The following is an 18,238-nucleotide window of genomic DNA, read 5'->3' on the forward strand; positions in this document are numbered from 1 at the left end:
CCTAGTAGCCTATCTACATCATGTTAAAAAGACCAAAGTCTTTGTCCCAACCAATCAGCTAGCAGTACCTTCTAGAACCCTCTCTGTAGAGCAAGTTCTCCTCAGATTTTCGTTAGCACAAGTGGGAAATGAGCATCCCAAATAGAGAACTAACTCTCCGGGGAGGAGGGTGGGTGCATGTGAATCTATGAAAGATACCAATACTGGATAACTGAAGTTACAGGTAAGTAACTTGTTTTCTTATCCAGTATTGGGGTATCTTTCATAGATTCACATGCCTGAATCAGAATAGTAAGCAGTATGCCAGGTAGGAGTCGGTTGCGGATGGTGGGAGACTTGTACTAATAAACTCCCAGATACAATATTATTAACAACCAACTAGGGTAAGGCAACTGAACTTCACAGAGTTAAAACGTCGACGGACTTGACCTCTTCGTCGACGGAACTCGTAGACGGGACGGAGGATGTCTTAGTCGACGACAGAAGCTTCGTCGACGGTAACTCCGTCGACGAGTGCTTAGACAGCGTAGTCGATGAGGCTTTCGTCGACAGATCATAGACGGTTTTCTTAGAGACTATGGAAATCCTCGTCGACAGGATAGGATATGTAATAGAAGTGGTATAAATTGCCTCTGTCGACGATGGAGCTGAAGATGTGACAGAGATAGTCGACAAGGGTAAGGCTGAAGAGACAGAACAGCTTTTACTCACAGTTTTGATAGATTGTTTCTTAGAGTCCTTGAAAGCTGAAGCTTCCTGAGAAGAACCAGAATTGAGTGTGAGGATTTAAGATGTTTCCTTCCCCTCACTTGACGAACTGTCAAGAGATCATGCTCTCTTGCTGGAGGTAGAAGCTCTATCATCCTCTTCAGTTGAAGAAGACTTGAGCCACAGCGGGACTCTAGCCTCCCAATCCCTTAGAGTTTTTGAAGGGAAGGTTCAGCATATCTTACAATCCTTAGCCTCAAGCTTGGCGTAGAGGCAATAGATTACAGTCCTTATGTTGATCATCAACATGGACTCTCTTTTTGTCGCATGTCCTGCAAGGTTTGAATAAGGCCTTCTTGGCAGACATCATGAAGGAAAAAACTGAGTAGCACTCAGGGAGACTCCCTTCCACACGACGTGCGGTGAAAATCTGAGGAGAACTGGCTCTGCAGAGAGGGTTCTAGAAGGTGCTGCTAGCTGATTGGTTGGGACAAGGACTTTGGCCTTTTTAGCATAATGATGTAGATAGGCTACTAGGATTTGGGCCTCAGGCCTTTTCCTTAGGGCCTACTACTGTTATTTACCGTTGGCACTGCTATTTTATTTACTGTGGGACTCCCGCCTCGGCGACGGGGAATGATTCAGGCATGTGAATCTATGAAAGATACCCCAATACTGGATAACTCCGAGGTCCCTTGAAACTTCTCGAATGAACAAGAAGGGATTCATTTCTGACAACCGCATAAACATGACCACTTTATTTCCCTTTAGATTCGGAAAAGTCTCAGAATCGTGGTAACAATAGATAACAGTTTCACTCAGTCAATCATGCATGCCTAGTTTCTTCAGAGTTACACAGAAATAGATACAGGCGTTTTCAATAAAAGGGTCTATTAAACAGTCTTATTTCTCGTGCAAGAGATATGAGCGGTTACAATTTCAAGACAGTATGCGAAATATACTAAGTACAGCGTGAGCAGTAAGAAGAAATAATACTGCAATAGCATGGTCTTTTGGCTAGGACATATATTCATATAAACATACAGAAATGACACAGGCTAAAATGTGAATACTCATCTGATGCTTCTAAATAGTTCTACCCCAGTGTATCTAACCTAAGTGTAGTACGAGGTAAGAAGTAGGTGCTGTTTTCTATAGTATAGTTTAGCTATAGTTTGTATCTGCCAAGAGTCCCTCTAGGTTCTAGTCTGCTCCGTACCTTAGAATGAGAGAGGTTGGAATCTTTTTGCGGGTCTCAATCTCTAACACCCCGCGAAGGGAGTCAGAAACTGGATTCTCTGCGAGCAGGATGACAGCGTCTGGTCAGTGCGTCAGGCGGGGACTTGAATTCCTTCCGAACTTGCCGTGGCGAGCCGTATCGCGCTGGGTAGCCAAGCTGTGGTTTGCCAGGATAAGTGAAGGTATATTTATATCTGGAAGGTGCTTAGGAATGCCAGCATTGATGTAAAGCCGGGCAGAGGTATGTCATGAACGAACCCCTAAGGAATAGTTGTTCATGCATAATAAATGAGTTCTTGGAGAAATCAATAATCCAAGCAGGGTATGTCCCATGGCTTAAGGGTCTGGTTTCTAAGAACTCTTTGTGACGTGGGATGGACGGATGTAGGTGACCATGCCTGTATTTGGATAGCATGGCTGATGCCTGAATAAGGACTATGATATTATGCCTAAATAAGGGCAATGTGAGTTGTGCCTATAAAAGGGCATGATTCGGAATACCTATGTACAGGTATCTAAATCAAAACACAACAATGGCGTCTGGCTATCTGTCTATTTACTGGTGAGCAAGAACAGGGCTTTGTCCATTTACCCGCGAGCATTTCAGTCAAGGGTACATTAAATAGGAGTAATAGCTCAGAGGAAGCTAGCCCTGGATGCAAAACTTTAGTCAGTACATTGGTTTTTACTTCCACTAAAAGTAGGTGCAGTTCCAAGACATCAGCTGCCTGTTTAATTACCACAGCAAAAGATGAGCTTGCTCCCGTTAGGCATCCAATGGGTGATACCAACCCTGGTTCAGAGAAGTATCGAGCCGGTGGGCCTTTTGCAAGCCCATAAAAATATAGTGTGGAGGTAAATCATTGTCATCATTATCAGGATCAGAATCTCATCCAAAAAGATGAAGCCTCTGAGGAAGGCTTCATGAGAGAAAGTTGTGTCTGAATCTGAGCATGCTGGGACCAGGTGTGCTGGAGTCGAGTCACGGCGTGACCGCGCAGTCGGGGTTCAAAGCAGATTCAGCTCAGAGGCAGCAGGAACTTGACTCTGGTGCCATTGGGACTTGTGTCAGTGGACAGAAAACTAGTGTGGATCTTGGAACTGGGGTGGACATGGCACGGACGTCAAGGTAGAACGGGTTTGAAGGATCAAACAGCGATGAAGGTGGACCCACCATTAGTATCGCAACTGGAGGCTCCTGCAAATCCTTGATGCGAAAAGTGCCATAATTATGGAGCTGGCCTACCTGAACTTGCTCTAATGTTGCAAATGGCCCAGAGTAGCTGAGCACAGTTGTGCACAGTTGTGGAATCGGTTCTGCTACCTGATCAGGAGCAAGGGTTGGCTACTTGACGCACTTGTGACCTCTTTGCACAAAGGACTTGCGTGAGGTCAGAGAAATGTTTCAGTGATCAGTGACACATCTTCGCTTCACACTTTTGGAACACCTTTGGTTGATAGAAGCTATCAAATCCTACAATTAACTTTTAATAATACTAGTACCTATTTCTTGGTAAATTTTTACAATAATCTTGAAACAACAGTTTGCATAAATATCCTTAATGAAATTACCACTTTTTTAATAACCCTGCGCAATAAGCTCTCGACAACCCCAGTACATGTGGTCTGGGGTGGCGATTTTAACCTTTCACTATGCACTAACTACAAAAGTGGAAACTGTGGCCTACTGGATGAATTCGGCAGTCCTCTGTCCCACTTTGCACATACCACTTGTGGTAATAAACTTAATGAGTCCTTCTTTTCATTAGAGCTTGATTTTGTTAATGATCTCGTAGAACCCCCAACTGATTTTGTACCAACCTTTCATGGAAGGGGGTTCTCTACTACTATTGACTACATCTTGTCCTCTCAGAGTCTGAAGGGACAAGTGGCAAATTTTCAAACAGGGACAGATGTTACCAGCGACCATTTCCCCATTAGTTTCACAGTTGTGCCTAAAAATGTTTCCTTACAGTCTAACGCCACTAGCCTGTTAACACAAAATTCATTAACCATGAGTAAGGTGAATGGGTACTGGGTGAAATGGGCAATGATAGATCCAGCCGTACTATCAGAGAGGGTTCTCGCAAAGGCTAGACCCTGGGTCTTAGACTGTTTAGCAGCAGATTCTTCCCCCCAAACAATCATGGCCAGTTTCCAGAAACTCCTGGCGATAATTAGGGAGGAGCTCATGGGCAAGCATAAAAATAAAAAGCGTTCCTATGATAGATGGTTTAACACAAAGTGCCGTAAGGCTCTTTCTAACCTAAAGGCAGCCCTCCGCAGAACGACGAGGGACGTTCTGGAAATTTCCAACCTGCGGAAACTTTATAATTTAGCCAGAGTAGAACGTAGGAGGGAAATCAAACAAAATCTTTGGTCGCAGTTACACGATAGCTGTCATAACAAAGACAGCATCCTATTCTGGCGAGTTATTAGATCCCCTTTTCTGGCAGACTCAACGACTGGACCGTATCTAGATGTTGCAGTATCAGCAGCTGAATGGGTTACCCATTTTTCAACAAATTTTGGGAACTGCCAATCTGACCCTTCTGGTGAAGACCGGTCTGAGGGAAGCAAGCTGGGGAGCAGTAGTTACCCAATTAACATCTACTTTAATCATGCGGAGGTCACCAAAGCCCTTAAAGCGTCAAAATCTGGCAAGGCACATGGGCCCGATGGCGTCCCGCTGGCCTTTTTCCTGCATCAATTTGAACTGTGGTCCCCACTCCTTACCCAGGTTTTGGCGGCAGCAACAACAATCGGGCTGATAGAATCATGGTCGACATCTATTTTGCTACCCATCTTCAAAAAGGGCAATCGAAACGATCCCGCCTGCTACAGGCCCATCTCCCTCCTGGACTCCATGGGGAAAGTGGCGGGTCGGGTGGTATTGGACCGACTTCAAGCCTGGGCCCAAAGTAATAACATCATGACCGACCTGCAATACGGTTTCCGGAAGGGTCTTGGGACTGTGGAGCAGGCCCTGAATCTTGCCCTTTTGATAGGGAAGCACGCGGGAGCCAAAGGGGGTAACATCTTCCTCGTGTACGTAGACCTCAGCGCAGCCTTTGACTGCATCCTCCACTCCAAACTTTGGGAAATCCTTAGGGATCTGGGGGTGGACCCAGCCCTCATTGTCTTCCTCCGAGAACTGTACTCTGATGCAACGGCGTGTGTCAGATTTGGGGTTAATGGCGATCTTTCCCCATCTTTTTCCATCAGAAAAGGGGTCAGACAGGGATGCGTACTGGCTCCCTTCTTGTTCAATCTTTATACCAACGGCCTTGAAGCGGCCATGCTAGAAGGGAGCCAGGATCTACCCCAGATCAAACACCGTCCAATTCCAACACTGCTATATGCAGATGACTCGGTCATCCTTGCTAGAACGCTGAACCAACTCCAAAAGCAACTTACTAAATACTGCTCTTTTATGGGCTCTCTTGGCCTAAAAGTCAACATAAAAAAGACTTTTATTATGCATATTGGTCCCAGGGTCAAAAACCCTAAACCAATTTTCGTTGAAAAAACAAGGCTGGAAAAAACATCAGTTTACCCGTACCTAGGAATACTAATGGATGACACCTTAAGCTGGCGACAGGCCACGGCCAGTAGAAAACTTCTTTTTCAGAGAGCAACAACGGCCCTGATCTCCTTTTCTAGAAAACTTTGGAAACCAGCTCCTACGGAACTGCTTAAGATCTACTATGCAAAGTGCCACAGTGTAGCCACTTACGGCGCGGGAGTTTGGGGTTATGGTCCAATCGATCCTATACAGACGGTCGAGAACGGGGTTTGTCAAGTACCTGCTGGCGCTTCCACAAAGCGCACCGATATACGCATCCCATAATGAGCTAGGTAAGGACTATGTCATCGATACCATACGCACCCTACCAATTCTTCTATGGCACCGTATTTGGACAAAAGATGAGTGCCACCTAACACGTTCCCCGATCATGGACTGTATGGATTTAACAAACGGGAAAAGGATTCCATGGCTAGATTATGTGGGTAATTTCTTTAAAGATCTCGGTCGTTCCTCCTTCTTTGAGGACCCACCCAGTATGGAGGATATCTTGAGAAAAGAGCTAAAGAGGATGTGTATAGACCATCTAAGAGACCTTCGTGGCTCAACCAAGATTTTAAAATCCTCCAATTCTCAAATGTGCACAGTTCAGTCTGTCAAAGGCATGCAACCGTATTTATCTTTTTATTTGTCCAACCATGAGAAATATCTACTGACAAGATTTCGTTTTTATTCTTTTTTTCGTTTAGTTTCTTTTCCCCAAACACAGTGCTGGTCAAATGCCATCTCGAATTGTCCGTGTGACGGTTTATCTATCCAGTCAACAATTCACATTATCTTTTTCTGTAAATTTTATAAGTTACCCCGAAAGACTTGGATTTTACCACTTCTCCGTTTAAATGGTCTAAGGTCGTGCTACCCAGCATTTTTGTCTCTACAGCTCCTGGACTCAGAATATTCTGCAAAGTGCATAGCTACCTTTTTAAAAGCGTGTATCAAGATTCGTCATGCTCTTGGGTTAATCCATTTTAGGTCCACATATATTATTTTAGATTTGTTGCGTAATGGGTAGTCTTATTTTTTGTTGAATTCTTTTTTAATTTATTGTCATTTCTATGTACTTTTTATGGTTGCAAACAAGTGGTAACCGAATAAAAGATTATGAAACGAATGAAACGAAAGAAGGCACATTCCTTGCACGTCTTGAGTAGTGCCACAAACCCAAACAGCAGAGGCAGACCATGTGTGAGTCTTTCACAGACCTCTTTCCAGAACCCTGCCATTTACAGTGGGAACATTGTTCCCTTGAACACTGGAAAACATTTCTGAAATGAACGTGCCAACTCGTGAAAGAGAGCAGAGCTCGAATCCATATACAAAGGATTGAAGGAAAGGAAGTCACAGTGCAGGGGTGGCAATTATGCGGCTCCCTTCAGTCACTTTCAGGTTATAACAAAGTCAATGTAGAGCTACATTGTGCCACTTAGTGGCGTGTGGAAGCACTGCTGTGAAAATGTCCAGATCCAGTCTGACACCTGGGAAACAGTCTGAAGGTGAGAAATCTACAGTTAGAAGCCTCCATCAGAAGACAGTGATTGTGATACACAAGGGAAATAATTTTACAAGGTAACACAAATTAGCTCAGGATAACACAACCTGGTCAAATGGGAAAAAAGGTAGCACTGAAATCACAAGATCAGATCCAACTACATCCTATATTAAATACTTACAATTTCAAATCTACGGTTTTGATCCTTCACCCATAACTGAGTTCCCAGTCTGAAGCCTTATGCCATTTAGGGTCTAATTATGAGTGCCCCTGATAATCTCGAAGGGGCAATGAACTGGTGTCACCAGCCCCACCAAGATCACAAGCAGCCAGCATTCTCCACTGCTGCCAGTTTCAAGTTACAACGGGGGGTAAACAGAAAGAATATGGGCATCAGCGAGGAAACACCAATGGGCACATATTTTCCCAGGAAAGTACGAAAGGGAGCACTTCTGAGTTGGGAATTGGGGGCTAGTGAATATTAGCTAAAATTTTACCCAAATCTTAATCTTGCTCTTAGAGCTTCAACACTTATACCAGAGCCTCAAAGAGCGGTCACCTTGGTGAGATAAAGCCTGAAGTGCTCTCCTTTATCTTGTCAACTAAACTCTGTGAGCTTTGTCTGTGGGTAAACTTCCGTCTTCGACCAGTAATTGCACCCTACTGGCCAAATCCAAAACCCCAAATGGTAGTATTAGTGTAGGTGGTTGTTAGAATTGGGGGTCTCTAGTTGGCACAGGTAGGTAGTTGTGACAAATAGGGACCCTCTCCTCTAGTCAGGATAAGGGGATTACACTCCTAAAATAAACTCTGCTCACCCCCTTGGTAGCTTGGCACAAGCAGCAAGGCTTTATCTCAGAGGCGTTGTAAGTTAAGCATTTGTGACCACACACAGTAACCCTGTGACAACACTACAAATGGACACCACACAAGGTTGTATATAAAAAAGAAGTATATTTGATATAGAGTTACCACAAGACCAATAACAACAAAAATAATTCACAGTACTATTAGAATTCAAGAGTTCTGGTTGAAAAGGCTTAAATCAAGGTTCTATGAGAGTCGGTAGTCCGGTCCGGCTACAGCGTTGTTGAAAGAACACATAGTCTAACAAATCCAGCGGATAGCGTCGGTCTGGGACGACTCAAATGTCGACAGACTCAGTCACAGTACCTTTTACTTGAGGCGGCTGGCACGGATGTGCAAGCCGGTTCCGGTGTTCGTCACGGTGCAGAAAAGAAAGGGTTGCAGGACGCCTTGCCCCTCGATGCGGTGCAGGCAGCGGCCTGTTGACAGAGTCGGTGGATCCAAGGCGTGCGTTGCAGGGCAAGACAGTGCTTCGATGCGGTGCTTGCAGCTTGAGGTGCGGCGACAGAGCCGGAGTTCGGGAGCTGGCGTTGATCAGTCCGGACAGTGGTGCGAGTCGGGCGGTGCGTCGCAAAGCGTGCAAGGCGGTGTCCAACTCCGGTGTGTTCACAGGACTCTAAGTCAGCAGCAGGGACCGCGGTCAGACCAGAACGAGTCGTGTAGTGAGGCATTGCACGTCGCGGTGTCCACTAGTCGCGGTGCAGGCAACGGCTCGGTGACGGCGTCAGGACGGAGTCGGTGAGCTCAGATCTTGCGTTGTTCGAGGCGGACGTTGCTTGATGCAGTGCCTACAGGACACTGGGCCGGTCGTGAGAGAGTGTCACAGCTCCCTGCCTCTAGCCACTGAAACAGCATTTCGAGCAGCAATTCACAAATGCTGGTGAAGTCCACTGGTCCTGGGACTTCGGTCAGGGGGCAAGCTCTCTTCCAAGCCCTTGGAGTTCTTTGCACAAGTTGAAAGTAAAGTCCACAAAGTTCTCTCTCCTCTCTTTGGCAGTCAGGCAACCACTGCAGGCCAATCCCCCAAGCAGCACCTCAGCTTGGGAATAGTCTCTCCTCAGTTTCTTCAAGTTCCTCTCCTCAGCAGTGGTTTTGTCCTGTAAGTGCAGAAGTGATCTAATTTCATGGGATCAGGGTCCCAATATTTATACCCCAAAATCCTTTGTTCTCTGAGGGGAGAGGGACCTGTGCCTAGTCCAAACCGTTCTGAAGCACTCTGTTTACCAGACTTCTCCTTTCCTTTCACGGCACAGGGCAGGCACATCAGACGCCACACAGGAGGTGGAGCCAGTATTGTGGAAGGCAAGAACAGTCCTGGAGCTCTTTGTTGACAGTCTTCCTTCTCTTCTTTCAGTGTGAAGGGCAGAGACATCAGACGCACCACAGGGGGTGGAGCCGGCATTGTAAAGGGAAGGCCCAGCCCTATTCAGGTCCCAGGTGCAACTCCTCCCTCCCATCTAGTTGCAGATCTCTCTATTCACCACTGGGCTGACTCATGCTGTCTCTTGGAATTCCCCAGCCCTGTCACTCACAAAACCAGACAAAGGAATACACAACATCGCAGAGGCAGTCTTGAAAGGTTAGGCAAGCAAATACCTACTTTCTAAAAGTGGCAGTTGCAAACACAGAATGATAAAACCCACTTTACTAAAAGATGTATTTTATCATTCTGAGTCCAGGCATACTAAACTCAAATTTCTACCATGTTCTCTGAGTCAGTTAGGATTATAAAATGTAATCATTCTAATAGCCCATTCTGGCCTACGGAGAACAGGTAGCCTTGCAATAGTGAAAAACTAAAATGGCTGTAAATCACTATTAGGAGATGCCACACACAGCAGGGCATGCCCTACCTTATACTTACAATGCATCATGCCCTTGGGCCTACTATAGGGGTGACTGATATGAAGAAAAGGGAAGGTTTCAGGATTCGCAAGTGGGTGCGCTTGCCCAATCAGCATGACAGTACCAGACTGCACGCAGGCTCTGCAATGGCAGACCTTAGACACATTTTAAAAAGGCCGCTTCTGTGGGTGGCACAACCAGTGCTGCAAGCCCACTAGCAGCATTTGGATTTACATGCCCTGGGCACACTCGGTGCACTGTACCAGGGTCTGACAAGTAAACCAAATAGTCAATCATGGAATCACCAATTAATACATTCATTTACAGTAGGGAGAGCATATGCACTTTAGCACTGATCAGCAGTGGTAAAGTGCTCAGAGTCATAAAATAGCCAACAACAGGTCAGAGAAAATACAGGAGGAAGGCAAAAAGCTCAGGGATGACCCTGCAAAAAGGGCCAAGTCCAACAGTGGTTCTACGCTCTGGCAGTCAACCTGAAAGAATTTACAGACCATGCAAACCTATTTTTATTCTTCCACCACTCCAATGCTAGTCTGAAACAGGATCTTGAATACACAACATAAAGGTAAAATACTGATCAAAAAGGAATGGTGATTGGGTGTACTCTCCTCACCTTTTCTCCTGCATTCCACAGTTCAACACATTGTTGCATCCAGTGTAAATCCCTTTGTGCTTGCGCCTCAGCAGGTCTTCCTATCGAAATGTAAGTATTTAGATAGAGCATTGCACTGGCAAAAAGAATTTTTTTGAAGAATACTGCATCCGAGGCCCTAGAATCTCCAGTATGCTCCTGTATCAAGCAGTATTTAATGTTTGAAACACTCTTGTGTATCAATTTCGTGAGGCATTTAAATAATCTTACTGCTACAGAATTTGAAGAAGCAAATAACACATACAACCACAGTTTGCCCAGCATGAAAACCAAGTTGACATCACACTGAACATTGAGTTACCTTCTTGAGATTTTTCATATCCATCTGGATTCATGGACGGCATGATGTGTATTCTAGTGTCGTGGATCATTTTGGTGACTTCTGGGTCACTCCCAAAATTTTTGCAGAGATATTCGATGAGGTTGAGCAGCAGCTCCCGCCCCACCACCTCGTTGCCATGCATGTTTCCAATGTATTTGAATTCTGGCTCACCTAAAAGCAGAAACACACAGATTGAAAGTATACTGCACAGAACTCCTGAGCGCTCATTGAGGTAATTTTTGAGAGTTGGTGAGGCAGTTTTTAGATTTGTGGTGGTTTAGTTTTATTAACTATTATTGATTTATTTAAAATTATTATTACAGCAGTGGAGTATGTACGAATAAGTGCTGGGATTATGTGTGGGTCGATACAGGCTGAAAAGAAGCAACAGCTATTGCAATTGGTGTAGGAGTAAAAAAAGGAATGTTATTACAACTGCTCCTCTCTTACGAGTAATATGGTTCAACATCTTAAAATGGGAAATGCTCCTCCTAAAAGCCTTACAGAAAGAAAGCTCACAGAAAGGAGAAATGCCCTTCGTTAACCCTTTTAATTCTTAATCCTTGCTCTGCCTCATTCACAACTGGTTGGGAACTGCAGAAAGAACTAAACTAGCATTGGCAAGGACACTAGATCTCGCTATTTTTAAAGAAGCAATGAGATTTACATTTTTACGCACTTCAAAGGTTACAACCTGCACTTTCTAATGCAGGCTACAGTATTTAAGCTGTTACTAGATGGCCTTTGAGTGGGTTATAAACGCTTTCTGTAGCAAACTGCAATACCTTACAATCTTGCTTGAGATCCCATAAGGATAATTTGCCCTTTTTCATAGATCCTCCCGCACGTATAAGAGATATGTGCTGCAGACGTGGAGCTAGGTTAAGTATGCCAGGTAGGCTCGGTGTGAAAGGTAGGTTAGGTATGGTGGGTAGGTAGGGTATGGCATGCTATATATAGTAGGTTAGTAGGTATGGTATGTAGGTTTGAAAAGCATGTTTGGTATTATAAGTATGTAAGGTATACAAATATAATGAGCACCTTCGGTAGGCAAGGTGTGGTCTGTATTTTATGTTCGGTAAAGTAGGTTATGTATGGTACAGGTATGGTAGGTCATGTAAATAAGTAGGTTTTGTAGCTATGGTAGGGGGATTTGACCAAGTAGGCATGTTAGATTAGGTATGGTAAGTAGATTAGATAGGTACATATAATAGGTACATACATTGTAGTAAGGCACTTACAGTAACAAAGTAAGTTAGTTTGAGTATGGTAGGTCTGGTAGGCAGGAATTGTAGTTAATATAGTTGTTAGATATGGCAGGTTGAATAGGTGTGGAAGATACAGTTGATGGGTATGACTGGTTAGGCATGGTAGGTTAGCTTGGATTGGACAGTAACATTTTATCAGATTTTTGACATTTTGCTGCATTAAATAATTTTGTAGATTTCTTGCTTACAAATCACATTTTGTGAGAGAAGGACACACACACAACTTTTTTTAAATAGCACACTCTTTTGCTTACTGCGGAGTGGTATATATGCATGTAGGTGATTCCCTTAATAGCAATCAGAATTATTGAAGAAAAAAGTGCACTTCTGATGAACAGATAGCATTAGCAGAGTTATGCGTACCCTTAAAGAAGATTCTTAAAAAAGCAAGACAGTAGAGGAAGTTTGCCTCAGTAACATTTAGTGACCTCAAAAGACATACAAAGCTAAATACTGCATCATAGATATTTTTGATAAAAGGCAAATATTCTTGTTGCAGTTTCTGAACAGAAGAAGCTTTAAATCCAACTTCTCATAACAGCAAACTAATCCAAAAGAACAAGCAAAGACAAATCGGTGAATAGCACTGTGACTTTATTTTTTGACGGCAAAAAGCAGTAAAGCTAGAAATATACCATTAAAATGTGACTGTGCCACACAAAGTAAATAAATCATAGAACAGACGTGGTAGAGCAACACATGTTGCATCTGCAGGTTAATGAAAAGACTACTTGATGTAACCATCCTGAACATGGTCATGGCATTTACAGACGTGGCATCTTTTCTTGACAAGAGTTTGCCGAATAATGTCTGCAAAAAGCATGGAGAGAGCCCATGTTGATGCCTTACAAATATCTAGGATATCCACATACATTGGGAAGGGAACCAATGCAGACCTTGTCCTGGTTGAACAAGCATGCTAGCCAAGGAACTTGCCCTCCTCAAACATCAGAATAAAGAAAGGTTATATGCCCAGCAATCATCGCTTTAGCTGCTTGATTTCATGCAGTAAGATAGCTGTAAGTGACCAGCAGATTGCTCAGAGTCTAAAGAGTTTTATTCTTTCAATATAAACTTTCAGAGCCCTAACGATATCATGTTGATGAAAATAAGTACAGAGTAAGGGTATAAAAAATTAGGACAAATTCTTGATTTACAAGAAATTCAGTTAGAATCATAAGAAGGATGAAAGAGACTGGCCAAAGGAAAAAAAAGTGCCGTTGTGGATGACAATCTTAATCTTTTCAGAAGATAAGCATGAAGCTGAGCTCTTTCCTGCACAAAAGAAATCTCCCAAGTCAGTAGTCTATGCCAATGGAGGATATAGACTCGCATGGTTTATGCAGAAGGAATGCCAAAACCATGTTCTGTGTAATTGCAGGGGGTTTAATGAGGATATGAAGACAGAGAACAATTTTTATATGGCGCCTCACAACCACATTCTTTAGAAAGACTAATTCTGAAGGCATATTTAAGTAAGCTGCAATGACTGAAGGGTAACCATTAGGCTGCTTCATTTCCATAAGCAGCCAATTAGTTACCAAGAATATCATTAAGAGAAGGCACTCAGTGATGAAATCTTTATAATTTGCTTTTAAACTGCATCCTGGGAGAATGATGTATAGCCACATGCATGATTGCTATATTTCACTCAGGAAAATCCACATATACTAATTTTATTGTATCAGGAGCCAGGTGCTCAGATTAAGCAAAGAAACTGGGAGAGGAGAACTTGCCCTCCCAGCTTCAATTTACAGAACTTGTAGCAGTATAAAGAAAAGGTGATGCAACAGAAGCAGCAAATGGATTGCTCACCTAGTCGATGTTATGAACGTTGATGTGGAGGAGAGTAGGTGGACAGCAGTGCATCAGTTCAAAGGGAGTGCGCATCAGTTCAAAGGGAGTGCACATCAGGTAGGTATGGATCAGGTTAAAGGTCCCACTGTGGCATCATAAATGGAGTTTGAGGGAAAATGTGGTTCAGTCCCACAACAAATGAATCGTAACAGGTGACTTAAAAAGGGTAGACCGAATGGTAGCCCTTATCTGTTGACACAGCAAGGCCTTGCTGGGCTAAAGATAGACAAAACAGGAGGACATCAGACTGATGTGAGTTTAAGGGTTTTATGTTACAGATATAAAAGACAACAAACCTCTCCCAGCATCCTGCTCAAATTATTTTAGTGGATGGACGCCCGACTGCCCAGGTAACACCTATCACTTTGGGCAGAAGGTCAAAGGACATCAACCGTCATCACTCAATCTCCAGACATGGAGGTGCAGGTTGCGGGAGTGCCGGATCCAGCCCTACCTATGTGACAGGAGGTCCTCCCACAGAGGCAGCCTGATCGGAAAACAAATGCTCATTGCCAGAATTTCATGGTGCAACACTTTTCTTGCCCAGTCTGGGGCCATTAGGACAGCTTGGGCCTGACCTTTCTTGATCTTTTTCAGCATTCTGGGCAGGAGAGGTGGGAGTGAAAAATGAATATGCTACTTACCAGTATGCATCTGTTCTTGGCATGTAGGGCTGCTGACATTCAAATCTATAGCATAGATCGCCGCCTAGTGTTGGGTTCGGATGATTGCACATTGTTGTCCTGGAAGAGTCTTCGAAGAATCACGAGATAGGTGGCTCCTCCCCTGGACTACAGTGCGCATGGGCATCGACTCCATCCCCAGATTGTTTTTAGCCATTGTGGCAAAGATGGAGTGTAATAGTGTAAGCGATGTCCATGCTTAAGATTGAATGCAAGAAAGGTCTGCAGCCGCTACGGGCGCCGGGGAGGAGGGCGGGCGATATTAATGTCAGCAGCCCTACATGCCAAGAACAGATGCATACTGGTAAGTAGCATATTCAGTTCGAGGCATGTGGGCTGCTGAATTCATATCTATAGCATAGAATACATAGCAGTCCCTCCATTAACGGCGGCCGCCCGTGCCAGCTGCAGAAGTTTGAAAAAGTGTTTTAAGAACAGCCTGTCCTACAGCTGCCTGCTGTTTGGAATGCACATCTACACAGTAATGTTTGGTAAACGTTTGTGGTGTAGACCATGTGGCTGCTCTACAAATGTCTTCCAAAGGAATATTACCTAGGAATGCCATGGAGGCCCCCAACTTGCGTGTGGAGTGTGCCCTGGGGGGACCGTTAAAGTGCGCTTAGCTTTCTGATAGCAAATCTGAATACACTTAACGATCCACCTGGCTATTCCTGCTTTGAAAATGGGGTTGCCTTTGTGCTGGGCTGAGAAGGCAACAAAGAGTTGTTGTGTCTTCCTAAAATCTTTGGTTCTGTCAATGTAGTACATTAATGCCCTTTGGACATCAAGCGTGTGGAGCATCCTTTCCGCTACTGTTTCAGGGTTTGGAAAGAATGCGGGCAGTTCGATGGATTGATTGACATGAAACTGCGACACCACCTTAGGAAGAAACTTGGGGTTAGTGCGCAGCACCACCCTGTTTGAATGAATTTGAATAAACGGCTCTTGTATTGTGAGCGCTTGCAGCTCACCAACACGTCTCAGAGACGCGATGGCAATGAGAAAAGCCACTTTCCATGTCAAGAACTGAATCTCACATGAATGTAGAGGCTCAAACGGGGGACCCATCAATCTGGTGAGGACCACATTGAGGTTCCACACCGGAGCTGGTGGGGTCCTGGGAGGGATGACCCGCTTCAGACCTTCCAGAAATGCTTTAATGGCAGGCACCCTGAAAACAGAGATGCTGCCTGTTTTGGAGATAAGCCGCTATGGCGGACAAGTGTATCCGAATGGAAGCATATGCTAGATTGCATTTGTAAAGATGTAACAAATAGCAGATGATATTAGGAATGGATGCATCTAGCGGGTTGATATTGTGTTCTGTACAGTAAATGACAAACCGCTTCCATTTTGCCGCATAGCAAGCTCTGGTAGTGGGCTTTCGTGCCTCCCGGATGATGTCCATGCATTCAGGAGGCAAATTAAGGTAGCCAAACTCTAAGACCTCAGGAGCCAGATTGCCAGATTGAGCTGTTGCGGATCTGGATGCTGAATGTCGCCATGGTTCTGCGTCAAGAGCCTTGGTGTGAGGTGCAGCCTTTGATGCGGTACCACGGAGAGTTCTAGAAACGTGGTGTACCATGGTTGGCGTGCCCACGTCGGAGCAACCAGGATGAGCGTCATCGAGTGTTGCTTTAGCTTTCTTGCCACCAGCGGAATGAGAGGTGCTGGGGGAAAAGCGTACGCAAATCTGCCTGACCAGTTCATTCATATCGCATTGCCCTGCGACTGTGGGTGAGGGAACCTGGCGGCAAAGCTTTGGCATTTTGCGTTTTCCCTTGTGGCAAACAGGTCTATCTCTGGATGACCCGACTGCTGAAAGTACGGGCGGAGTACTGATGGCTGTAACTCCCACTCATGCATCTGGTGGCTGAACCTGCTGAGCAGATCCGCCATCTGATTGTCCTTGCCCGGGAGGTGTTCCGCCATGAGGAAGATGTTCCTCTGAATGGCCCATTTCCACATGCTCTGAGCCAGATGAGACAACTGTGGAGAGTGTGTATCTCCCTGCTTTTGGATGTAGTACATGGCTGTCATGTTGTCCGTCCGGATCAACACGACCTTGTTGCACAGATGTACTTTGAAGGACTTGAGAGCCATGAAGATTGCCATCAGTTCTAGGTAGTTGATGTGCATGTTCTTTTGCTGCGTCGTCCAAAGTCCCTGCACCGTGTAGTGGAGCACATGAGCTCCCCACCCTGGAGAGATGCGTCCGTTGTTAGGATAATCTGTGGCACAGGCTCTTGGAACGGTCGGCCGTTGCAAAGGTTGTGTGGATTCCACCAAAGCAGAGAGTTGTATGCCCGACCGGTCACCAACACTAGGTCTTTCAACTGTCCTTGAGCCTGAGTCCACTGATGTGCCAAGCATTCCTGGAGCGGACGCATATGCAACCGTGCGTGCGGGACTATGAAGATGCAGGAGGCCATCATGCCTATCAGCTGCATGAACACTCTCGCTGGGAGTGAGTGTTGCGGCCTGAACCTCTGGATTAGCGACTGGATGTTGTCGATCCTCATTGGGTTTGGCTGAGCCGTGGCTGCCAGAGTATTTATCGTCGCGCCCAAATACTGCCGCACATGGGCCGGCTGAAGGTGCGACTTTGGATAGTTTAGTGAAAACCCCAGACTGTGAAGGAGGTGAATGGTGTGGGACATGTGTGCGACGCACTGCTGGGCCGACTGTGCTTGAACCAACCAGTCGTCTAGATAAGGGTAGACATGTATGCTCTGTCTCCTGAGGTGCGCCGCTACTGTGGCCAGACATTTCGTGAACACTCTGGGGGCAGTGGTCACTCCGAAAGGGAGGACCTTGAACTGGTAATGCCGGTTTTGGATGGTGAACCTGAGGTATTTCCTGTGGGATGGATGGAGTGGTATGTGAAAGTAAGCATCCTTGAGGTCCAAGGTTGCAAGGAAGCCTCCCTGGTTTAACAATGGAAGAACCTGCTGCAGTGTGAACATGTGGAAGTGTTCTGAAAGAATGTACTGGTTCAGAGGGCGTAGGTCTAGAATCGGTCTGAGTGAACGTCCTTCTTTGGGATTAAGAAGTACAGGGAATAAACCCCTGTGCCTTCCTCCTCCACTGGCACGAGCTCTATTGCGCCTTTTTGCAGCATCACAAGAACCTCTTGCTGCAATAAGTGCAAGTGCTCTGCTGACATAGGACGTTGTTTTAGGGGTATGTTGGGTGGAGTGGATGTCAGCTCCAAACAATAGCCGAACTGGATAAGTTTCCTGACCCACCTGTCTGTGGTGATGGACTCCCAGATCGGCAGGAACTGTTGGAGTCTCCCCCCGACAGGTGTTGGATGGTCGGGGGGCAGTGACAGGGAGTCACTGTTTGTTTGTGGCAGAGGAACGGGAACTGTTGTTGCCTCTGCCTCTACCCTTGGCACTGTTTCCTCTGTATCCACCTCTACCCTGCTTGGTGTACGAGGATTGCGCCCCACTTTTATTGAATGGCGTCTGCTGCGACATGTGTCCTCTGTTAACACCTCGATTGCCTGAGTGACGAAAAGTGTTCCCTCGAAACTGCTGTGACTGGAGAGCACCCATGGACTTGGCAGTCTCAGTATCTTTTTTGATCTTTTCCAGGGTGGTATCCACCTCTGGACCAAATAACCTGTCTGGGTTAACCGGCTGGTTGAGGATAGTAGTCTGTATCTCTGGCTTGAACCCTGAGATGCGGAGCCATGC

General features: G+C 45.3%; 1 protein-coding gene across 1 annotated transcript in view; it reads right to left on the minus strand.

Annotated features, from left to right (window-relative positions):
* CPD (carboxypeptidase D) overlaps window positions 1-18,238 on the minus strand; it is a 626,198-nt gene that overhangs the window by 374,414 nt on the left and 233,546 nt on the right. Inside the window, exon 6 of the mRNA XM_078680013.1 lies at window positions 10,709-10,900. Coding sequence (XP_078536139.1) covers window positions 10,709-10,900 — 192 coding nt within the window. The remainder of the gene's footprint in view (window positions 1-10,708; window positions 10,901-18,238) is intronic.

Source organism: Lissotriton helveticus, chromosome 3_1, assembly GCF_964261635.1.
Source record: "Lissotriton helveticus chromosome 3_1, aLisHel1.1, whole genome shotgun sequence".
Taxonomy (NCBI): Eukaryota; Metazoa; Chordata; class Amphibia; order Caudata; family Salamandridae; genus Lissotriton; species Lissotriton helveticus.